The following is a 23323-nucleotide window of genomic DNA, read 5'->3' as shown; positions in this document are numbered from 1 at the left end:
AGACGAGTCCGGGGAGCCGGCAGCCCCGCTCGTAGTCCGGTCCGGAGCAGGAGTCCGGCGGGCAAGGTAATCAGGGTATTAGTAGGCCGTAAGATGATTTACAAATACAGTTTTTAACGGTTATGTCAATTTTGTAGTCATTGAGTGTAATTGAATTTCAATTCATTGCATAGCCCTAATGTGGAGGAGGAGTAAAAATGTTTTTATATGGTCTCGATATTGGGAATTTTAACATATAATGGGTGGGTGTGGACCATATGCCCACCGATGGACGGGGCGGGGGGCACCGCCGTCAAATTTTGAGCTTGTTGACACTGCGCAGGGAGGCGTTGCCGAGTCAGACTTGCTCACTTTGGGGAAGGAGCGAGACGAGCTGAAGGCGGCTCTGCAGGATGTGGAGGTGCGCATGGAGGACATCCAGACCAACGTGAAAGCTCTCACTTCTGAGAGAGACCACTTCAAAGTTATGTTTTACCAGGTGAATAGCCTCATCCAACACCTCTCCATCCCTACGTTTCTTTTTTTGGGTGGGGGGAGAGATGGGCTTCTAACAGCTTTTCTTTATTCAGGCGCAAGAGCAGCTGAAGGACGCCCGTCAAAGCTCAAGCACGTCCGATGACGTCTTGAACCTGAAAGAGGAACTGAGGCTGGCAGAAAGTAAAATCCTGCAGGTTAAGGCAGAGCGAGACTTGCTGATGGAGGAATTTCAGGTGAGTTTGCTTTTGTCGGTTCAGCTCTCCTACACGCACAAGCCCCCCCCCCGGTTTGACTCTGAAACAGCGTGGTTCCCACCCTGTGCGTTTGCTTTTCCATTCCACTTTTTCGAAGAGGCATGCGCTTACAATGGAACGTTCCTCAGAGCCTCTTCTAATCTGGTTCTCGAAGGCACGCCTGCAAGTCTGTGACATCGCTGTCATTTGATTGGTCAACGGCAGTTCTTCAAACTGTCGCGGAAAAGAACCCATGCTGACAATCTGGACAAATATGAGCATTTTTTTTTCCACTTTCTTCTTCTTCATTAGGTTGGCCAGACATCGGCTCTTCCAAATGGACATGGGCAAGAAAAGCGGATACTCGACATGCAGAATGGCATTCACATTGTAAGCCCGGATCATTATTTTCCCATGTGACGCATTGTTTTTCCATGTTTGCCAAACTCTAGTTTGAAGTCTCCACTGTCTTGGATAAGAACCCTGAATAACATGAATGCCTCCGTTTCTAACTTTACCGCACATTCTATTTAAAAGAAGGGGAAAAAATGAAATGCTTTTGACTTTTTGGTGTGAAGCTGGAACGGGAGAACTTAGAGCTGCGTTCGCAGCTCTTCGTGCTAAAAGACAGCAAGCGGGACATGGAGCAGAAGCTGGACGTCCAGTCAAGTGCGCTGCTTCAAAATGCCGAAGAGGCAGCGCAGCACAGGAAAACGGCTTCTGCATTGAGGTTTGTTGAGAAAACTCACACATCATCCCTTTAAATTGTGGCCAATGGAGCTTGTAATGAATCACCATTTCTTTCAGATGTGTCCCCGAGTCAAATTTGATCTGTTTTTGGATTTGGGAACACGTTGTCACCAACTCTTGAGGAAAAAGTAAAAAAAAAAGAAAAAAATTAAGAACAATTTACCCCCAACAGCCGTTTTACCAATCAACACAAAACTGGGTGGACATCTCTATCATAACGGCACGCATGAAAAACTTTGTAAAATTGAGCAGGAAGTCGGCCAGTTTGGTTTGAAGCAACCATTTTTGGCAGTGGTAAAAATTTCAAAGTAAAATTACAGAACCATGCGTTTCCTTAGACACAAACAAATGCTGTGCAGAACAATATATTGTTTTTCTGATATTGTTATGCTGCTATATTTGAATGATTTACTGCTAGCATGTCATAAATTCTATTGAATAAGTCAAACAATGCCAACTTAGTTCACCCGGAAATGACGTCTGCCACAACATGGTACTTTCAGAAGGTGAGGATTTTTGGTCATACGCAGCAATGAAATAAATATTTGACAATAAGTCCCTTTTTGGGGGGGCCTAGGGGGGGTGTCATTAAAATATATCATAGGACACTTATTCCTGTTCAAGATTGCTTGTCTCTCAAAGTCGGTGTTTTCTTTCTGCGTGTCAGGCTGCAACAGGAGCAGATGCAGTATTCGCTGTCCGACCTCCAACAAAAACTGTCTGTGAAGACCTCCGAGCTGCACGCCGCTAACGAACAGATGGAAAGTCAGGATGAGACCATAGGTGACGATTTGTAATGATTGCTTTATTTTTATTTTATTTTTTAATGATTGCCGCTGAATTCTCTGCTTTTGTCTCACCTCCGAGCTGCACGCCGCTAACGAACAGATGGAAATTCAGGATGAGACCATAGGTGACTCTTTGTAATGATTGCTTTATTTTTATTATTATTATTTTTTTAATAATTGCCTCTGAATTCTCTGCTTTTGTCACGCAGGGATGTTGCGTCAGCAGGTGGCCAAGCACAAGCAAGAGGCGGAGCGGCTTCATCTCTCATTCTCTGCGCTGGATAAGGAGAAAGATGGCCTGCAAGATGAGGTGGATCAAAAAGCAGAGAAGCTGGTTGTTCTTCAGGAGGAACTTGAAAATAAGGTCGCTCTTCCAAATCTCTGTATGAAGCTTTTGTTTATGAACCCTCCTGTTTTGTGTGTCACTGTTTTTTTGGGTTTTTTTTTTTTCTGACATTTTTGGATCATTTCTGTTGCTGAGAAACAAACATAACTCGATGGTTAAGCTCTTCAAATAACATTGTTGGCACCATGTCACAATAGTTTCCATAGCTTATAATTGCAAATGTCATTTTGTCTGTTTAGGCAAAGACACTTCAGGATGTTAGGCACACAGTCACCGCGATGGACAAATCTGTGGCGTGAGTAGGCTTTTTTCCTTTTTTTTAAGGCGTCACCGTACCTAATTGAGACTTGTCATCCGACACGTTTGTGTTTTAGTCAACTGCAGGGGGCGCTCAATAGCCGCGAGAGGGAGATCGCCAGTCTCAGGAAACAGCTCGACGAAGCCCAGATGGAGGTGGCGGGACTACAGAAAACCAAAGAGATCACAGTCAGGGAGAAGAGGAGGCTTCAGGATGACCTGGCGACGATGACCAGAGAGAACCAAGTGCGGATCACGTTCTTCTGATCATCATGTTTTGAAAAGCAAAGAATGAACAGCCAAGCTCTGCCTCTGTTGTCTCGTCTAGGCGGTCAACGTGGAGATGGAGGAGGCTTTGCGTGAGCGCGACGAGCTGAAACTGAGAGTGCACTCTTACATAAGTGCAGTGGCCAGGATTGAGAACCTGTTGCAGACAAAGGCAAGAGAAATTTGCCATACACATACATGATTGTAAATCTGCATTTCACACAATTTATTTTATTTTGAAACAAAATATTGAATGTTTGGTCCATTAAGAAATAAATAAATAAAATAAAAGTTGACAATCTTCTTTGGTTTTAATTCTGAGCCAGTTGCAGTGTCACAGGTGAGCCGTTTTTGGACTCGTGGACTATTCATGTTGTCCTTGGGGCTAACTAGTGCACGCTGGTTCCATGTTTTTTAGGACAATGCGCATTAATCAAAAGGCATCTGTGTAGGTAACTGTAACTGTCAGTTTTATCTAAACTCTCTGCATCCTTACACTTGCTCCTCCATGCATAACTGCACACGCCTCACCTCTCTGCTCACTGAGAATGGAAAAAAAAAAAGTTAATTGGAGGCAATTAGGGGACTGGTTTACTAAACTCCTCAAGCAACCAATCGCGCCAATACATTTGTCCCCAACCTTTACTGCTGGCGTGCTTGCTTGCTTTTGTGGTATTTCCCTTTTGTGAAGCATCAGCTGACTATGACGTGTTGGCCTCCCCAGGATCAGGAGAACCTGGACCTGCTGGAGCGCTACCGCACGGCCCACTTGGACGTGGAGGAGCGGGAGCGCAGGCTGCAGCAGATCGAGGAGCTGAAGAACTCCATCCGCCTGGAGCTCCTCTCGTCCGACACGGAACGCCGGCACCTGCGTGAAACCGTCAGCCATAAGGAGCTTGAGATCCAGCAGGTGAGACACACAATCCCAGTTACCTGAATTCAATTGAAAACGCTCATCATTTTGAATTGCATTGATGTACATTTTTTTCCCCCCTCCAGAATATGCAAGCTCTGCAGGCGTACGAGGGCAAAGTGTCAACGCTGGCTCGAACCATGGCCCGACTTGAGGAAGAGCTGCGCAAGGCCCAGGAGGAGAAAGCGTCTCTCGCCTCCGATTTGGCCTCGGTCAGGGAGCTTTGCGTCAAGCTGGACTCTGCCAAAGAGCTCACCGTGCGACAGGTCACATCCAAGAGCATGGAACTCGAGAGGGTGAGCAGGTGTCAGCACGATGGACGATTGCATGCGTGCCTCATTCGATTATTCAATGGAACGATTTTAATCTGTACAATAATAGACTTTAAAAATGTTCGTTCGCCCGAACTCAATCTTGCCTGTTTCTCAAATACTGCAATTCAAAGCAATAAATGGATGGCTCGTAAACTCGTAAGTTGGGGACACTCTTAAGTCAAGGCACCACGATACTGTATGTCAATGTTCAGCAACATATACTCGCTTTGCTAAAATTGAGCTTGGTCCCACCCAGGTGGAGGGAGAGCTGGAGGACGTGCGCTCCGAAGCGCAGCTGCTGAAAAAGCAGCTGACCAGCGAGCGGCTGGCGGTGCAAAATCTGGAGAAATTGCTGTCCACCAATCGCCAGAAGGAGTTCCAGACACACCTGACGGCCAGCGAGAAGGAGTCCGAGCTCAAGGTCCTGCGCGACAGGCTCACGCTGGCCGACAACAAGAAGTAAGGACTCGGACCAGCCTGACGCGTATCGAAAAAGCCATATTGGAGAATTTATTCCATATCCTATTAGTGTATTGTCTTTCTAGTCAGGACAAAGAGCCTATTAGTACACCAACCGAAAGCTGGATATCAAGGGTACGGAGTAATTGATGTGTCGTCCCCCCCCCCCAAAACCACCCATGTTGTCGTATGACAGCGCCGAGCACGCGAGGGACGTGTCCAACCTGCGCAACAAAGTCTGTCAGCTGCAGACAGAGATGGACGTCCTCAACAGACAGCTGACGTCAGAGCGCTTTGAACGGTGAGTTCAATGTCCGCCACCTAGTGTTGGATGAACGCATTGCACCGGAACGTACAAATTGCAACTTGAGCGATGCAACGACTATCAATCAGGTTGTATACAGTGTCGCCACGCATGCCTCTACAAAAAAAAAGCTTTAATGAATAGACATGAAATTAAGATGTATATGTCGTTTAAAAAATATCTAATTTTGAGTCAGTGTTAATTGTTCTTCAGCTTCAATTAGCAGAGCCATTGCGTGCTTTATTTTTACAGAAATTTTACCTTTGAAAATATTCAGCTGCGTTTCCTGTACCGTTAAGATGGCAACTTGGGATTTCTCAAGCAGAACAATATTAGAGGTTTACCAAGGACAGAATTAGGACCTTAGAGCTGTTCTGATGGGACTTATGATGACAGTGTTACAAAAAAAGAAATAAAAATGCAGTAGTGTGGTCACACAGTGTGGTTGTCTGTGTACTGCCAGCGAGAGGGCCGTGCAGGAGATGCGGCGGCGAGGCCTGTCCGTCTCTCCGCTGCGGAGCTCGTCGTCGCTCAACGTCTCGACGGGTTCGCAGCGCACGTCCGTCACCAGCTCCACTCCACAGTCAGACAATTAATACATCATTCTTTTCATTCATCTACAGTAGATACAGTGATACCTTGAGCATCATAAGGTTGATTTCAACAATTATGTTGGATGACTTTAGCTTTAATTCGAAGAACTGTCAGGTTCTAGCACGTGGGCAAGGAGAGCTAGAGTTGTCAGTGCACTTTTTTTTTTCTCCCCTCAGTGTCCTCCATAAATGAAATGACTATAGAACGTCCCTACTAGAAGTTGCCAGCGAGTATTTATTGAGCCATAGCATTATGCTTGAATTGTTTCACGCACGTCTTGGATTTTCACATTTTCTGTACAATATAACATCTGTTTACCTCTATCCTTTTTTTCCACTCATGTTCTAAATATATATTGTGTACATACTGACATTTGTTGAATAAACATGACATTGTGTTTTCATACAGTTGGGAAGATGAGACATTTCTGCTCCTGTTTATTCAATTAAATACATTTTTAAATAACAAGAATGAGCATATACGGTAAGGTAATTATTTTTCGTGGGTGGGCGGGGGGGGGAGGTGGCACCTGTTTAAGCCACCGAAAACATTGAGACATTTCTTAACTTTTTTAATCAATTCAGTAGTGAGTTCTTCAATGAACATTTGAATTTTTTTTTTTTTTTTTAAATCAAATACTGAAATTATATTTTGGGTCGCACAGTGACCGCCTGGTTAGCTACATTCTCCTCACAGTACAGAGGTCCAGGATTCAGTTCCAGGCTCCGACCTGCCTGTATGGAGTTCGCATATTCTTCCCATGCCTGCGTGGGGTTTCTCCGGGTACTCCTGTTTCCTCCCACGTTCCAAAAACATGCATGATAGGTTGATTGAACACTCAAAATTGTCCCTCAGTGTACTAGTGAGGGTGAATCTTGACTTTTTGGCTGGAAAAGACAAAAACAAAAATATTGGCAGACAATATCAATGACAAAATATTCCGTTCCCGGAATCACCTAACACATCCCACATACAGTATAAGCATTCGTTCTGATCATGTATATTGAACACTGTAGATACTATTCTTGATGAGAAGCATGATGCCTCGCATCATTACCTTTAGATGCCACAAGGTGGCAGCAGCTAAGTACTCAGTAGATTTTTCAAATGCCAAACTAAGCCCCCTTCTTTTGAGGATCACTTGAGTCCAGGACGTTACGTGAGCCCTGAGCTGACCTCTTCTCCTTGGATGGAGCTGTCGGGAGCCGGCTGACGAGGAGTGGCCCGATGGTCGACGGGCGAGGAGGCCCTCAGAGGCCTGAAGGAGATATCTTCAGAGGTGTTGCTGTCAGGAGAGAAGACAATTAATGTAGGAAGGAGGGAGATCGGCGTGGAAATCCAGTCGCCGTTTTGAGTGAGTCCGCTAAAGACAAAATTAAGGTGCTCTGCACATTGTGTGCTGTTGATTGATGACGTGTTCTCTTGATTCGCTACAGGTACGTCCAATTAAAAAAATAAATAAAATGGATCGCAGCACATTCGATCGTTAGGGGAGTGTTCCATCAGGCAATATGATGCCCCCAAATGTTATAATTTTTAAACAATGCACACTGTAAATGCGCAAAGTTTTGCCATGACAATGTTAACAGTTAACCAAGTAGGGCCAAAACAGACAAAAAAAATCGTGAAATCCATTTAAATAAAAACAAGCAGACTGTTTACGTGAAGTCAAATCCCTAGACGTATTTGTTAAATAAATTAAAAGGTTTGTTGATTTTTTTCTGTAAAAATTTTCACTTTCAATTAAGTCGTGGTAAAACCAGTTGACAGTTTTTACCTTCAGCGGGGTTGTCAGCATCTGTAGAATGTAATAAAGAAACTTCATCTCACATGGTTACTTTTTAAAATCAAGTAATAATGTAACTCTGGCATCACTGAACATGGGTGACAAAACCGTCTTCTCTTTTTCAACCTCGCAGTTGCACGAATGGACAATTGCGACCAGTCGGGCGTTTTTCATTCAAGCTCACCACTCAAGGACTTTGCTACTCAAAACCTCCATCTTGGTCTGCAGCTGAGTGACTTTGCCCCGGAGATTGGTCACCTCCCTGGCGTTCACCACGCTACCAAAGTAAAACGTCGGTCACCATTTGAAGCAAAATCTCTTCAAACAAACTTTCCCCCCCTCCCCCACACCACCAAGTCTTACATCTTGTTGTCGGCCAGGGTGAGCATGTGGCGTAGGGCCTTGAGCTCCGCCTCCTTCTCGCTGGCCTCCCGGTGGGCTTGGAACATCTCCTGTCGATTGGCGGCCAGCATGGCCTGCATGTTGCGCACCGCCAGCTTTTCGCTCATCAGGTGCTCCTTGAGGCGAGCCGCCTCCGTGAGAGCGTCCTCCTGTCTCGTGGTCGCCTGGACGGCAAGCAGAAAGGTGGTGGGAAGTAGGCAAGTGTAAATTCTTGGTTATTGTATTGAAGTCCATTTTCTTTTTCTTTTTAGGTGTCTGTATTAAGCTTGGAACAAATGATTATTTTAATAATGGAATAATCTGTCGAGTGTTTTGGTGATTAATCAGTAAGTCATATAAAACCAAAACAGTTTTTAATTTCAATCACTTTATGGAAAAAAAATCAACATGAATTCAAATTAAGAGTGCAGACAACGCACAAACTAATCGGGGTTAAATTACTGGTTTGGTTTGTAACGTCAGAAAATGAGCAGAAAAATGTTGACCGTTTTCCAAAGTAAAAGTGGCTGTTTGGGAATCTCTGGATTTCAACTCGACACATAAGACATTTTTTTTCTGTATATAATTGACAGTAAACCGTTAAGTTTTACTGTTCATTTCAGTGTTTTGTTTTTGTTTTTTTACGAAAACGAGCCTCACCCTCTCCAGTTCCATATTCGCCTGCAAAAGTTGACGGGCGGCGATTTCCTTGTCCGAGTCCATTTTGACGCAGACTTCTCTGACCGACGCCAGGTCGGCCAAGAGAGAGGCTTTTTCCTCCTGAAGGACACGGATCTCCTCTTCCAGTTGGGACATCCCGTGGGTCAACGATGCGACTTGTGTCTTGTATGTGTGTAAGTCCTGCATGTGCTACGAAGGCAAAGACAAAATAGTTTGGGGTCAGCTAGCAACCAGTCCTAGGGGGGGGGAAACCTTGCATCTTGCCCAAAGTCAACCAGGATGGACTCCAACATTCCCGTGACCCTCAAGAAGTGCTCCAGAAAATGATGGATGGTTGAACTGTGGTCTTACCTGCTGAATCTCTTGCACCTTGCGCCCAAGAGCTTCGCGCAGGTGCTGGCGTTCCGTCTCGGATGAGATGAGCTCCAGGCGGACGGAGCCGATGAATTCCTCCACCTGCTGCAGCCGCTGCTCCCGCTCCTGCACGTCCGAGCGGGCTGTGCGGAAGCGCTCCACAAGGTCCAGGTTCTCTTGATTCTGCAAGGGAAGACATGTATCAAAGAACTCCTTTGGGGTTTCCTCGTACCCGCAGCGAGAAGCTTATGACCCCTTGTCACATGGGCCACCGTAATTGGCAGAGAAAAGGGGCAAAACATTTAAAAGGGGGACTCATTCAGGATTTGAACTCAGGACCTGACACCCAAAGCAAGAATCATACTGTTATAGACCAACATAGGCAAGTGTAAGACCCCCTGCTATCAAGTGATACCAAAGTTGGGTGGTCCAAGCCTGGTAGAACCCCTTAAAACGGGGCTCGTCCGGGATTTGAACCCGGGACCTCTCACCCCCGAAGCGAGAATCATACCACTAGACCAACGAGCCACAGAGGTATGTGGATGATCTCCTTATTTGTCACATAGGCTGTCAGATGACAATTGAAGGGGTTGGGTAAAAGTCTTTAGAGGAGGGCTCGTCCGGGAATTGAACCCGGGACCTCTCACACCCGAAGCGAGAATCATACAACTAGACCAACGAGCCACAGATGAATGTTCATGATACCCGTATTTGTCACAAATGACACCCCTGGTAGGGGGAGGGCAAGCTAAAAATCCTTTTCCAAGGAGGGCTCGTCCGGGATTTGAACCCGGGACCTCTCACACCCGAAGCGAGAATCATACTACTAGACCAACGAGCCACGCGTATGAAGCCCTTGTTTGTCAAATTTGCTGTCAGATCAGATGACTGCAAGTGGGTGAGGGTAAAGGTCTTAAAAGGGAGGGATCGTCTGGGATTTAAACCCGGGACCTCTCACACCCGAAGCGAGAATCATACCTCTAGACCAACCAACGAGCCACAGATGAATGTTCATGATACCCGTATTTGTCACAAATGACACCCCTGGTAGGGGGAGGGCAAGCTAAAAATCCTTTTCCAAGGAGGGCTCGTCCGGGATTTGAACCCGGGACCTCTCACACCCGAAGCGAGAATCATACTACTAGACCAACGAGCCACGCGTATGAAGCCCTTGTTTGTCAAATTTGCTGTCAGATCAGATGACTGCAAGTGGTTGGGGCAGGGTAAAGGCCTTAAAAGGGAGGGCTCATCCGGGAATTGAACCCAGGACCTCTCACACCCGAAGCAAGAATCATACCTCTAGACCAACGAGCCACAGAGGTATGTGGATGATCCCCTTATTTGTCACATTGGCTGCCAAATGACACCACTGGCAGGAGAGGGCAAGCTAAAAATGCTTTCAAATGAGGGCTCGTCCGGGATTTGAACCCGGGACCTCTCACACCCGAAGCGAGAATCATACCACTAGACCAACAAGCCACAGATGAATGTTCATGATACCCGTATTTGTCACATAGGCTGTCAAACAACCCAGCGGAGAGTTCTGGCCAAGGAAAAACCCCGGAGAATTTATTTCGAGACTGGAAGAAGCCTGCCGAGGGAGTCAATAATCATCCTCGTGAATTGCACTTTTTCTCTTGCCTTTGTCTTCAAGATGTTCTCAATCCTGGACACCGTATCGACATAAGAATGGACTCTCTGTTTTAGCGCTTCCCGCTCACGTAAAGCCTCCTCCATCTTCTCATGGGCAGCCTGGACAAAAACGATTCGTTTTGAATCAAGTGCGACTTCACCCGGCGAGCAGCCTATTTACGTCCTGACTTGCTTCTCCTGCGTCATGGCGGCCACGTCGTCCTGCAGCCTCCTATAATCACCGATGATCAATTCGTTGTCTCTTGTGAGTCGCAACAGCGCCTCCTGATGGGTCTCCAGCATCCTGTGAGTGGCCTGCTCCCTCTCCTGGCTCTTCAATTCCACGTCCATCTGTCTGTCATGCAAAAAAAAATTTAAAAAATCAGCAGATTACACAGTCCGCGTAGATGTTGGTTGCCTCTTGGGGAATGAAGATACTCACATCAGAAGTGCGATTCGTTTTTGTTGAGGCTCTTTTCCTGAAGAAAATAGTGTGCTATTAGCGCATCTACGTGTCGAAATGGCTTCAATAACAACAATATGGAAGCAACCTTCTTGCCGAGCTGCTCCTGGAGAACCGCCAGTCTCTTGGTCTTGGTCGCCACCTCCTCCTCCAGGACGTTCTTTCTTATTTTCAACGCCGAGAAAGAAATGCGAAGGACCTCGGCTTCCTGCTTGTGCTGATAAACCTGCTGACTCAGCGAATCTGGCAAAACCCATTTTGCAGAAATCGAGTTCAAAAAAAAAAAAGGAGACAAAGGTCTACCAACGGAATGAGTGCTCTGTCCGTACCGATGATGTCCTTCAGTTTTTCCATCTGCGAGTGAGTGGAGTCTAACTCGTTGTTCTTTACAGACAGCATGTGTTGGAGGTCCAAAAGCGCGTAGTGAATCTGCTCTTGTTGTTGCCTTGAGACGAGATGACGTGTCATTCATCGAATTACAGCGGTAACTTGACTTAGTTGTTCCGGATGCGAGCAGTCACTTTGTTGTTGTTTTTTTTTTTGGCTTTGTGTTGCGAGCAAAAACTGAAGTGAAGCCCCTTTCACACTGCACTTAGCATGGCACGGTGTGCCGGCTCCCTGCTGGGTAGACTTGGGACTGCAAATTGTTTCCAGTTATTTTTCAGACAATTTCTTCAAAGCAGGTGATGTCTATTGAATCAAAGTTTGAAATCATGAAATTTGGGGCATTCCTAAATCAAGCTACCGCTGTTCTGTTCATTAGGTTCAACGCTATTGATGCGGCTGGAAACCAAACCTAAGACCGGAGGCCGCTTTTCTCTGCCATACCACCTCCTCCGGATTCTGGACCAGCGCGGCAGAACGGACATTCATCTGCCGCTCCAAATCCCGTTCGCGGTTCCGTAGCTCAAAAACCTGTGAACGCAGCTCCAGGTTCTCCTGCTCCAGCTTCATCCCGCGACACACAAAGAGAACAAGTGAGATGTCTTTCCCCTTTTAAAGTAAGTCAGATGAAGATGATACTGGCAACAACGTATATTCTTTCTCCACCTTGCAAACAATTGCATGACGTGCTGTTTGTAGTCTTTAAAAGTTTGTCGAAAATAGACGATCACCACATTGGAACCGGATAGTTTTGTTTTGTTGAGTCGATGAATACACAACTAATTGGGGTATTATACTGCGGGGGATCATTTTTTTTCTACCTCAAATCAGGGTTGTAATAGTTTTGAATTTTTTATTATAGTTAGTTTTTATTCAATTTTGACTTAAAAAAAATAGTTCCGTTAATTTTACTCGCTCTTTAGGGCAAGTTTGTTCAATTTTATTTTTCAAAAAATGTTTCTTTTTGGTTATATTTTTATTAGTTTTAGTATTAGCTTTAGTTTTTTAAAATGTATAGAGCATTTGTCAAGTGTGAGATTAAAAAAAAAAAAAAAGTCAATAAGTAATTGTGCGATAAACAAGAATAATTTTGAAATCAGTATTTGATGTTCCCTCTTCTCGACAAATGTACAACAATCCCAAAATAAATACCTTTCAAATAAACTTCGAAAGTTAACGACAATAACTGACAAAGATGAAAACGAAGGACATTTTGGTTATAGTTTGTAAGATGCCATTTCGGTGAGTTTTCATTTTTTAAATAGGACTTTTTTTTTTTTTAAAGCCCAAATGTTTTTTTCCATGTTAGTTTTAGTTGTTTCGTTTTTCGTTAACTACAATAACCTGGCCCCCCAAGTAAATACCATGGCTATCAAAACCTACGTGTTTCAATATTCTGCCATTGTTTTTGTTTTCTATCGAGTTCACTGTTAATCAGAGTCAACTTTCCCCACAGGTGAAAGGTTATTTCGGCTCAAATCAACGTTCAAATTTAGCAAAGCGGGCGTTTAGTGTGTGTGGTGTTGACAAATGGCGATGACGCTGCGAATGACATTCTGCACCCCGAGAATCCGATTTTCCTGTCCACGTCCGTATGGCTGCGGGGAAATCGCGTCGCCCTGATAAAGACAAAAATGTCTCGTCAGTGCTTTGCAAAAGAGTGTCAAGAGAATCATCATGAAGCGCTTACCTTTAATTCCTCCCTCAGAGAGTCTTTTTCCGCCGTCACCCGCTGGATTTTTCTTTCGGCCAGTTGGAGCCTGTCTCTCAGTGTATTCAGCGCATCAACAGATGCGCTTGGGTCGTCACGCATCTGCTTTTGACGGAAGACGAAGACGTTTCGTGACCTTAACGTGGCACCGTTGCTTGGTTTAGCGAGCTGCGCTAACCTTCAATTCTTCCCTCAGGGACTCATTTTCAGCAGTCAACCGCTGGATTTTTTCCTCTGCCAGTCTGAGCTTTGCTTTCAAGCCGGAGAGTTCCTCAGATGGGTTTGAACTCTTCTTTTGCTGTAGTTGAGGAAATGTCGTGTTATTGAATCGATAAATATTCTCAAAATTGAAAGAAAGTCTTCTGGTACCAACATTTAGTTCTTCCATCAGTGTCTCTTTTTCAGTTCTCACGTTGCGCAATTTTTCTTGAGCCAATCTGAGCGTCTCCTTCAGGTTGGAGATTTCTTCCGATGTATTGGAACGGGTCTTTTGCTACGCATTAGGAAATATTTTAACTTGAATTTATTCATATCCAGACAGACTTTTGGTGACTAACCTTCATCTCCTCAATCAGTGAATCTTTTTCCTCCGTAACCAGCTCGATTTTGGTTTCTGCCCGTTGAAGCTTCTCTTTCAGTTGAAGGACTTCGGCAGCCCCTTTCGCATTCCGGTCAGCACTTTGCAGCTGCTTTTATTCCCCCAATGAGAAAAGTAGTCGTGATCAATTCATATCGGTGCAAACGGCCGAGAATTTTTCTCCATTGCTTACCTCCGCTTCCCGTTTGTGTTTCTCTTCGGTCAAGCGCTGGATTTTTTCTTCTGCCAGTCGGAGCTTGTCTTTCATGTTGGAGATTTGATCAGATATGTTGGAGCGAGTCTTTTGCTATGAATTGGGAAATGTCGAGATGTTCAATCGCCAGTCTGGGCTTCTTTTTTTTTTTCTTTTTTTCAGCACTGAGATTTCATCAGATTTTTTTTTTCCAACTCCTCCAAGTACGCTTACCTTCAATTCCTCCAACTGCGAGTTTTTTTCTTCCGTCACTTGCTGGATTTTTTCTTCTGCCAGCCTGAGACTCTCCTTCAGCGCGGAGATTTCGGCAGATGTGCTTGAGGCGAGGCGCTCATTCTGTAGTTGCATTTCCTAAAAAAAAAAATATATATATATATATATATATATATATATATATAAAATGCCAAGTTTTATTTCATTCATCCATAGGACGATGTACGACGATGCCAAAAAGGCGCTTGGGGGCGCCGACCTTCAGTTCCTCCGTCAGTGCGTCTTTTTCAGTCGTCAGGCGCTTGATTTTTTCTTCGGCTAATCTGAGCTTCACTGTCAGTTTGACGACTTCAGAAGACGAAGCGGCGCTTCGGTCGGCACTTTGTTGCAGTTGCTGTCGTCGGAATATGAGGACATTTTTGTACAAGTTTGAAAAAAAAAAAATACAAGTTTACCTGACACCGAGGATGCGTTACCTCCAACTCCTCTGTCACCGATTCTTTTTCCGCTTCGACCTGCAGAATTTTTTCTTCTGCCAGTCTAAGCTTCTGCTCCAGTTTCGCAATTTCCGCGGAGGTTTTGGAGTGCTGCTCGGCGTGCTTGAGCTGAATTTGCTGTGGAAAAGCAAACTTTGTGTATTACCCGAGTGGAGCGCAGACATCTTCCAGTACTTACCTTCAATTCCTCCATCTGTGCGTCTTTTTCATGTTTCACCCGCTGGAGTTGATCTTCCGCCTCTTTGATTTTCTCTTCCAGTTTGAACATTTCAGCGGACGTTTTGGAGTTGCGCTCCTCATCCCGCTTTTGCTACGGATTAGAACGCGTCATGTTGTTCAATTTATCCATACGGAAAATCTTCCAGTACAAACCTTCATCCATTTGTGCATTTTTTTTCGGCCGTCACCTGCTGGATCTTTTCTTCGGCCACTCTGAGCTTCTCTTTCAAATCGGAGATTTCAGCAGATGTGTCGGAGGCGCGTTGCTCGTACTGCAGCTGCTGTTGCTACAGTCAAGGTACGTCGATTCATTCAGAATTCCAGCAGCATCGGTTCCGAAGTCCTGCAGTACTGACCTTCAGTTCCTCCATCAGTTCGTCTTTTTCATCCGTCATTTGCTGGATTTGTTCTTCCGCCGATTCGAGTTGCTCTTTCAGGTTTGCCATTTCATCCGATGCGCTCGGGCCGTCGCTGGCCGTCTGCGTCTGCATTTGCGAAAGATGGAAGACATTTATTTTTCTTATATTCAGATGAAAGTCATAAAAATGCGCAGATTGAGCGCTGGTTCGCCACCTCCGCTTGTTCCGTCTTATTTTTCTTTGTCGCCTGTTTGAGCTCCTCTTTGAGTTTCAACATTTCAGCGGAATTCAGAGCACGCTGCTTGTCGTGCTCTAGCTTCGCTTGCTACGGGTGAGGAAACGTAGTTCATCGACATGCTTTTCATTTCAAGATTCGACATGGACATTGGAGAATCGCCCGTACTCGCCTTCAATTCCTCCCTCAGTTTATCTTTCCCCGATTGCGCCATCTGAATGATCACCTCCGCCTTTTTCAGATTTTCTTTCAGTGTTGAGATCTCAGCCGAAGTTTTTGTATTGCGCTCCCCGTACTCCAGTTGCTTTTGCTGCAAAAATGCAATGTTGACCAAGTTATTTACGACCATCACGCCGGAAGTCTTCCCGTACCGACCTTCAACTCCTCTATCAGTGAGTCTTTTTCAGAAGTCAACTGCTGGAGCTTTTCTTCTCCCTGTTGTCGTTCCGCTTGTAGTTTTGAGATTTCGCCAGAGGCATCCGAGATTTGCTTTTCATGTTGCTCCTGCATTTGCTAAAAGTTGGGAAATGCTCACGTGTTTCTCCAATGTTAACTACACAAATTTTCATCCAGTGCCAACCTTCAGTTCCTCCACCAGTGGATCTTTGGCAGTCGACGCCTGTCCGATTTTTTCCTGCTGCATGAGGAAACGCGGTTTGTACAAATCCCTGCAAAATTTCACGATGATACACAAGAAACGATCTGCGACCTACCTTCAATTGCTCCGTCTTTTTATCTTTCCCCGATTTCATCATCGGAATGTTCACTTCTGCCTTTTTAAGATTCTCCTTCAGTGTTGAGATCTCAGCAGAAGTTTTGGATTTGTGCACCTCGGACTGCAGCTGCTTTTGCTATAAAAAAAAAATAATAATAAAACACAATGTTGACAAGTTCATTTACGACTGTCATGCCGGAACGCCGGAAGTCTGCTCGTACCAACCTTCAACTCCTCCATCAGTGAGTCTTTTTCAGAAGTCAACTGCTGGAGCTTTTCTTCTGCCTGTTGTCGCTCCGCTTTTAGTTTCGAGATTTCCTTTTCATGTTGCTCCTGCATTTGCGAAACGTTGGGAAATGCGCGCATGCGTTCCAGTGCCATCACGATGTTAACTACGCAAGTTTTTCATCCAGTACCAACCTTCAGTTCCTCCACCAGTGGATCTTTGGCAGTCGACGCCTGTCCGATTTTTCCCTGCTGCATTTGCTGCGTGAGGAAATCCGGTTTGTAGAAATCCCTGCAAAAATTCCACGACGAGAAGTGATCTCCGACTTACCTTCAATTGTTCCGTCTTTTTATCGTTCCCCGATTTCAACATCTGAATGATCACTTCTGCCTTTTTCAGATTTTCTTTCAGTGTTGCAATCTCAGCCGAAGTATTTGTATCCAGCTGCAGTTGCTTTTGCTACAACAATGTGATGTTGACAAAGTCATTTACGACTGCCATGCCAGAAGGTAGGAAGTCCTCTCTGTCATGACGTTTAACTCCCCCATCAGCGAGTCTTTTTTTCAGAGGTCACAAGTGATCGGCTACCAACCTTCAATTCTTCCACGAGTGCGTCTTTTTCACCGGTCAGCTGCTGGATTTTCTCTTCTGCCCCTTTGAGTTGCTCCAGAAGGTCGGACACTTCTGCGGTGTGTTGCTCACACTGCAGCTCCTTTTTCTGACGTTTTAAGAAAGAAAATAGGTCCAACTTGAAAACATCCAAATGTATGCGCATTAGCGATGAACCGCAGGCGGTCCCGCTGCACTAACCTGAAACTCCTCCATGAGCGAATCTTTTTCAGCAGTCAAGAGCTGATTTTTTTCTTCCACCAGGCTTAGCTCCTCTTTCAGGTCCAGAAATTCATCAGGCGTGGTCGAGTCGCGCTGTTCGGGCTGCGGCTCCTTTCGTTAGAAATTAGCGGTGATCTCTCTTAGGCATGGATAATATTAAGGTCAATATCAAGGTCGCGATGGACTTTACTGGGTTACTATTCCTGGAATTGCCTGTAACTCATTCAGTACCAGCCAATTCTAGACCAAGTCTGAAAAGACGTTTAAAAACGTCTTTGGGAGTGAATGAGTAAAAAGAGTCATCATGATGCAAAATGTGTCGACATACCTGAGCCATTAGTACTAACCTGAAGTTCCTCCTCCACTCCGTCTTTCCTTTTCTTGCGTTTTTCTTTCGTCTCTTGCAGGACTTGTTCTATTGCCTGTTTGAAGGTCTTCTTCGGTTTGAGGATTTCGGGGGATGTGTTTGAGCTGTCGTGGGCCTTTTGCAGTTTTTGGGGAGGGGTTAGAGGTTAAGAATAATCTGTCAAGATCAATCATAAGGCAGTTGTCCAGCGGTACTCACCTTCAATTCTTCCATCAGAGAGACTTTTTCTTTTGTCACCTGCTGGAGTTGTTCTTCTACCAGTCTGAGCTTCTGTCTCAGGTTCCGAATTTCAGCGGGTGGGTTTGAGCTTTGGTAGTCAAGACGCTGTCGTATTTTCATAAATTGACGTGATGTTGGGCAGCGAGTCCTGACAAACAGTACTCGCGAACATGAAAATTTGTCTCTTACCTCCGCGGCGTGACTTCTCTGCCTGTCTGAACTGCGACTGGTGTTGCTGGAGATCCCGAGGTTTTGATAATGTTCGGCCTCCTGACGAAAGTGGTCCCTTTCCTCTTCCAAACTCTTGACAAAAGCATCCAGACGCGACGGCGAGCGTTCCCTTCCGCAAATGCCGTATTTCGTCCGCCAGCCTTCCAGCTCCAGCACCACGACTTTCTCTGGAGAACAGGAACTCGTGGCTCTCCGCAACAGAATCCCAAGAGAAGTCCAAAATTCACTTCAGCTTACCAACGGACATCATCTTCTGCACTTTGTCCTGCAGTCTGCTTTTCTCTGCCGCCAGGAACGCCACCATCGCCTCAAATTTTTCATTTTGCTCTCTTAGATCCCGTAACTGATCTCCAAGTTGGGATTTGACAAACTCCTGGTCTGAAGCTTCCTGAGATGCAAATCCCTGCCCAAAAAAATAAAGACAAAAACAGCAAGACTGTTTAAAGAAGACCAAAGCCTGTTTCTTGGTGACTGCGTTTTCAATATTGCCTTACTGACATTGCGAGTGTTGTTCTGTCGGTCGGCAGTCCTCGACTCTTGTTCATCTGGTAGATCCGAAGTCTGCAATCGGGAATCAGGAGTGAAAAGGGCAGTGGGTGAGGATTACCTGAGTACGTACCAGGCAGTCCTCACCATTCTTTTTTTACTCAGCTGATCCTCCAAATCTTTAATGACTCCTTGGAGCTTTCGGATGATGTCCTGTTGGTGGATGGAAGGAAAAAAATATCTTCACTCCTTGTTGTTTCTCTCAGAAGTGATCGAAGTGAACTCGGTTCGTTCTCACCTGAAGGTCTTGCAATTTCATTTCGGCCTTTTGGAGCTTTTGCTTCTTTTCCAGCTCCACCAACTTGGCTAGGTTGCGGATGTCCGTGATCTCTTGACACAGTTCGTGGTTCTTTGAGGTGAGCTCAGCCACTTTGCCGGAGGACTTGTGCTGCACTCCCTTGAGCTTCTGCTCCAGTGTGACGTTGGTCTCCTGCAGTTCATCAATCTGTGTATGGGCGACACGTGCCAACACGCAAAGAAAGTTGGAAACTGAATCTCTGGACAAGAAAACCGCCAGCGTCTCTGACCGACTGACTTGGTTATTTAAGTGTTGTATGTGCCCTTGAGAATTTTCCAGCTCGGTTTTTATTCTTGTAAGTTCCGCCTGCTGCAGATCAGCTGCTTCCGGATCATCAGGTGGGGACTTGTTTGCATCTAAGGAAGGACAGAACAGGCAACACACACTGGACTTGAGATCGATTTAATTCAGTCATGTCGTCGATGCAGCCAATTGTGTTTTCATTTATTTCCTCTGACAAGCGTGAATCCCGTGAGGTGAAAGGTTATGTTTGGATTGCAATTACAGAACTCGGATGTGTCTTCTGCTCAAACACCGCAACCCAGAGACCTACTTACCCACCGCCTGCACCCAACTGTTCAAATTTTTTCGACGCAGTTGACGGATGAGCCTGGCCTTTTCTTTGCAGTCCTTCTCCAGGCTGTGCATCTCTTGCAAATATTGCTTGTTCAAAGACTTCAGCAAAGCAAGGTCATTGTCCAGTTTGGTGATGTAGACCTTCAGCTCTGGAACGAGAAACAAGACGTTTTGCCGAGTCACCGCCACGCTTGATTATGGTCACACCCTGACATGACTCTTACCTCTGGTCACGTTGGCTTTCTCGCCCTTCACCGTCATGAGCTCAAGGTGAAGCTCTTGGTTCTCCCTGACCAGGCGGACATCGCTGTTTTGACTTTCTTTCTCCGATTTGTCCGTTGATCGTTGGGATTCGTGCAGGCTTTCGGTGGTGTGGACCAAATCGCTGCATCAACAATATACCGATGATTTGAGGTGGAAAAATGCGATGAAAGTGAGCATCTGTCACAAACAATAAAAATACCAACGTATCCTACTCGTTCAGTAAAGGTGTATCACTTCAATATAATTCCACGTCGACAATTACTTCTTTCCAATTAGGGAGGGATTTTGTTGCCATCTTGTGGCGTTTTATGACATTACAAGGCATAGTATAAATTCTTTTTTAAAAATAGGCCAAATAGGTGAGATTTTCAACTGAAAGCCGAGGATAGTTTCCACAGAGAACAACGTGAATAGGTGAATTCATGAATACTTAACCGTGAACAGGCAGGGTATGGTTTGAGCTTTGGTAGTCAAGACGCTGTCGTATTTTCATAAATTGACGTGATGTTGGGCAGCGAGTCCTGACAAACAGTACTCGCGAACATGAAAATTTGTCTCTTACCTCCGCGGCGTGACTTCTCTGCCTGTCTGAACTGCGACTGGTGTTGCTGGAGATCCCGAGGTTTTGATAATGTTCGGCCTCCTGACGAAAGTGATCCCTTTCCTCTTCCAAACTCTTGACAAAAGCATCCAGACGCGACGGCGAGCGTTCCCTTCCGCAAATGCCGTATTTCGTCCGCCAGCCTTCCAGCTCCAGCACCACGACTTTCTCTGGAGAACAGGAACTCGTGGCTCTCCGCAACAGAATCCCAAGAGAAGTCCAAAATTCACTTCAGCTTACCAACGGACATCATCTTCTGCACTTTGTCCTGCAGTCTGCTTTTCTCTGCCGCCAGGAACGCCACCATCGCCTCAAATTTTTCATTTTGCTCTCTTAGATCCCGTAACTGATCTCCAAGTTGGGATTTGACAAACTCCTGGTCTGAAGCTTCCTGAGATGCAAATCCCTGCCCAAAAAAATAAAGACAAAAACAGCAAGACTGTTTAAAGAAGACCAAAGCCTGTTTCTTGGTGACTGCGTTTTCAATATTGCCTTACTGACATTGCGAGTGTTGTTCTGTCGGTCGGCAGTCCTCGACTCTTGTTCATCTGGTAGATCCGAAGTCTGCAATCGGGAATCAGGAGTGAAAAGGGCAGTGGGTGAGGATTACCTGAGTACGTACCAGGCAGTCCTCACCATTCTTTTTTTACTCAGCTGATCCTCCAAATCTTTAATGACTCCTTGGAGCTTTCGGATGATGTCCTGTTGGTGGATGGAAGGAAAAAAATATCTTCACTCCTTGTTGTTTCTCTCAGAAGTGATCGAAGTGAACTCGGTTCGTTCTCACCTGAAGGTCTTGCAATTTCATTTCGGCCTTTTGGAGCTTTTGCTTCTTTTCCAGCTCCACCAACTTGGCTAGGTTGCGGATGTCCGTGATCTCTTGACACAGTTCGTGGTTCTTTGAGGTGAGCTCAGCCACTTTGCCGGAGGACTTGTGCTGCACTCCCTTGAGCTTCTGCTCCAGTGTGACGTTGGTCTCCTGCAGTTCATCAATCTGTGTATGGGCGACACGTGCCAACACGCAAAGAAAGTTGGAAACTGAATCTCTGGACAAGAAAACCGCCAGCGTCTCTGACCGACTGACTTGGTTATTTAAGTGTTGTATGTGCCCTTGAGAATTTTCCAGCTCGGTTTTTATTCTTGTAAGTTCCGCCTGCTGCAGATCAGCTGCTTCCGGATCATCAGGTGGGGACTTGTTTGCATCTAAGGAAGGACAGAACAGGCAACACACACTGGACTTGAGATCGATTTAATTCAGTCATGTCGTCGATGCAGCCAATTGTGTTTTCATTTATTTCCTCTGACAAGCGTGAATCCCGTGAGGTGAAAGGTTATGTTTGGATTGCAATTACAGAACTCGGATGTGTCTTCTGCTCAAACACCGCAACCCAGAGACCTACTTACCCACCGCCTGCACCCAACTGTTCAAATTTTTTCGACGCAGTTGACGGATGAGCCTGGCCTTTTCTTTGCAGTCCTTCTCCAGGCTGTGCATCTCTTGCAAATATTGCTTGTTCAAAGACTTCAGCAAAGCAAGGTCATTGTCCAGTTTGGTGATGTAGACCTTCAGCTCTGGAACGAGAAACAAGACGTTTTGCCGAGTCACCGCCACGCTTGATTATGGTCACACCCTGACATGACTCTTACCTCTGGTCACGTTGGCTTTCTCGCCCTTCACCGTCATGAGCTCAAGGTGAAGCTCTTGGTTCTCCCTGACCAGGCGGACATCACTGTTTTGACTTTCTTTCTCCGATTTGTCCGTTGATCGTTGGGATTCGTGCAGGCTTTCGGTGGTGTGGACCAAATCGCTGCATCAAGAATATACCGATGATTTGAGGTGGAAAAATGCGATGAAAGTGAGCATCTGTCACAAACAATAAAAATACCAACGTATCCTACTCGTTCAATAAAGGTGGATAACTTCAATTCCATGTCAACAATTACTGCTTTCCAATTAGGGAGGGATTTGCTGCCATCTTGTGGCGTTGTATGGCATTACACGGCATAGCATTAAAAAATAGGCCAAGTAGGTGAGATTTTCAAGTGAAAGCCGCGGATAGTTTCCACAGAGAACAACGTGAATAGGTGAATTCATGAATACTTAACCGTGAACAGGCAGGGGTTCGCTGTATTCAGGTTTTGAAAATATTTATACAAACAATTAGAAACATTCTTTGGGGAGGGGGACATTTATTATCTTTACTTTTTTTTTTAAGATTTTTTTTCATATCTTCCTCCCAAAAGCCTACAAAGAACGTGGGTTCAACTTACACACAATGACAAGAAGGGAGAAATGACAGTTGCACCTGAAAAGTTGCTCAACAAGTGGCACAGACTCTTCTCCAAGATTGTGATTGTAGCCCAGCATGTGCAGGCGACCCCTCAGCTTGGACCATTTCTTATCTTTGCTGATATCCATGGCGCTCTTCTGCCCAAATACACCCATACATGTCGTAAGACCCAGCGATTGCACATGGCTTGAGTGACAAATTGAACCTTCTTTACCAACACAATTTGAATGCATAAAGTGTCATTCGAAAAGATTACACTTCACGATGAAACTTGTTTGGAAGTGAAACAGAAGGACAGCCGTAATTAACAGTTTGACAGAAAGATTAAATGATAAATGATTAAAAAAAAAAAAAAAGCAGGCCACCCATTATGTTTTGCAAAATTACTCAAGACAACCCAAACAAATATTTCATACGTACCGGCTGTGAGGAAAGGCTGGTTCCAAGTCTTTCCTTTTAGAAGCGGCTACTACTTTTTGTAAAGTTCATCTATCTGATGTATCCACCTCACCCATAGATTCCGATTCGTTTGTTGAAAGAAGAAAAAAAATTGGGGTATATATTGTAGCGCAACCCCAGACACGTTTCTCTTTTTTTTTTTTTTTTTTTGTGGGTCAACAGTTGTCAATCACTTGTGTGACAACCTGACACCCGCTGTTAACAAAACACTATCAATCTAAATGGGTGTACTCGACTTTACAAAAAAGTAC

At 45.2% G+C, this 23323-nt stretch overlaps 2 protein-coding genes, 1 long non-coding RNA gene and 6 other non-coding genes across 15 annotated transcripts in view; 2 read left to right on the top strand and 7 right to left on the bottom strand.

Annotated features, from left to right (window-relative positions):
• LOC109531939 (centrosomal protein of 135 kDa) overlaps positions 1-6352 on the top strand; it is an 18633-nt gene extending 12281 nt beyond the window's left edge. Inside the window, exons 24-38 of the mRNA XM_019896477.1 lie at positions 3-66; positions 323-478; positions 570-710; positions 1023-1100; positions 1289-1440; positions 2128-2243; positions 2458-2612; positions 2834-2889; positions 2969-3137; positions 3220-3330; positions 3883-4068; positions 4158-4367; positions 4642-4844; positions 5041-5145; positions 5612-6352. Coding sequence (XP_019752036.1) covers positions 3-66; positions 323-478; positions 570-710; positions 1023-1100; positions 1289-1440; positions 2128-2243; positions 2458-2612; positions 2834-2889; positions 2969-3137; positions 3220-3330; positions 3883-4068; positions 4158-4367; positions 4642-4844; positions 5041-5145; positions 5612-5744 — 2035 coding nt within the window. The 3' untranslated portion in view covers positions 5745-6352. The remainder of the gene's footprint in view (positions 1-2; positions 67-322; positions 479-569; positions 711-1022; positions 1101-1288; positions 1441-2127; positions 2244-2457; positions 2613-2833; positions 2890-2968; positions 3138-3219; positions 3331-3882; positions 4069-4157; positions 4368-4641; positions 4845-5040; positions 5146-5611) is intronic.
• Position 6353: 1 nt separating this feature from the next.
• LOC109532199 (centrosomal protein of 135 kDa-like) lies at positions 6354-23143 on the bottom strand. Of its 7 annotated transcripts, none has more exons than XM_019896897.1 (42): positions 23034-23141; positions 22629-22750; positions 21970-22130; positions 21727-21894; positions 21407-21525; positions 21110-21316; positions 20959-21024; positions 20824-20886; positions 20563-20728; positions 20284-20492; positions 17786-17911; positions 17568-17702; positions 17200-17331; positions 16982-17107; positions 16720-16848; positions 16584-16649; positions 16389-16496; positions 15621-15758; positions 15428-15538; positions 15211-15339; positions 15043-15141; positions 14814-14945; positions 14615-14752; positions 14398-14532; positions 14139-14276; positions 13905-14018; positions 13692-13823; positions 13508-13627; positions 13313-13432; positions 13114-13239; positions 12986-13042; positions 11836-11987; positions 11369-11484; positions 11128-11282; positions 10766-10927; positions 10586-10696; positions 8942-9127; positions 8570-8779; positions 7892-8094; positions 7713-7805; positions 6919-7027; positions 6354-6629 (listed from the first exon to the last, which is right to left on the bottom strand). In XM_019896897.1, exons 2-42 carry the CDS (start codon positions 22739-22741, stop codon positions 6594-6596), a joined length of 5316 nt encoding a protein of 1771 aa, XP_019752456.1. In that variant the 5' UTR covers positions 22742-22750; positions 23034-23141; the 3' UTR covers positions 6354-6593. The 7 variants fall into 7 exon arrangements, with proteins under 7 accessions (XP_019752456.1, XP_019752452.1, XP_019752454.1 ...); XM_019896893.1 differs by lacking the exon at positions 16389-16496 and adding an exon at positions 15824-15961; XM_019896895.1 differs by lacking the exon at positions 16389-16496 and adding an exon at positions 15824-15961 and having other exon boundaries at positions 13114-13236.
• Positions 7036-7993, top strand: LOC109532202 (uncharacterized). Its single transcript, XR_002171339.1, has 3 exons — positions 7036-7268; positions 7662-7813; positions 7909-7993. It is a non-coding gene; the product is annotated as an uncharacterized LOC109532202 (long non-coding RNA).
• trnap-cgg (transfer RNA proline (anticodon CGG)) lies at positions 9401-9472 on the bottom strand. The gene has a single exon. It is a non-coding gene; the product is annotated as a tRNA-Pro (tRNA).
• trnap-cgg (transfer RNA proline (anticodon CGG)) lies at positions 9557-9628 on the bottom strand. The gene has a single exon. It is a non-coding gene; the product is annotated as a tRNA-Pro (tRNA).
• On the bottom strand, positions 9714-9785 carry trnap-cgg (transfer RNA proline (anticodon CGG)). The gene has a single exon. It is a non-coding gene; the product is annotated as a tRNA-Pro (tRNA).
• On the bottom strand, positions 10029-10100 carry trnap-cgg (transfer RNA proline (anticodon CGG)). Its single transcript has one exon. It is a non-coding gene; the product is annotated as a tRNA-Pro (tRNA).
• Positions 10187-10258, bottom strand: trnap-cgg (transfer RNA proline (anticodon CGG)). Its single transcript has one exon. It is a non-coding gene; the product is annotated as a tRNA-Pro (tRNA).
• On the bottom strand, positions 10352-10423 carry trnap-cgg (transfer RNA proline (anticodon CGG)). The gene has a single exon. It is a non-coding gene; the product is annotated as a tRNA-Pro (tRNA).
• Positions 23144-23323: the final 180 nt, after the last annotated feature.

The sequence above is a fragment of the Hippocampus comes genome, unplaced genomic scaffold, assembly GCF_001891065.2.
Source record: "Hippocampus comes isolate QL1 unplaced genomic scaffold, H_comes_QL1_v1.1 scaffold22, whole genome shotgun sequence".
Lineage (NCBI taxonomy): Eukaryota > Metazoa > Chordata > Actinopteri > Syngnathiformes > Syngnathidae > Hippocampus > Hippocampus comes.
Note: the sequence above shows the minus strand (reverse complement) of the source record. Positions and strands in the feature narration are given on the sequence as shown.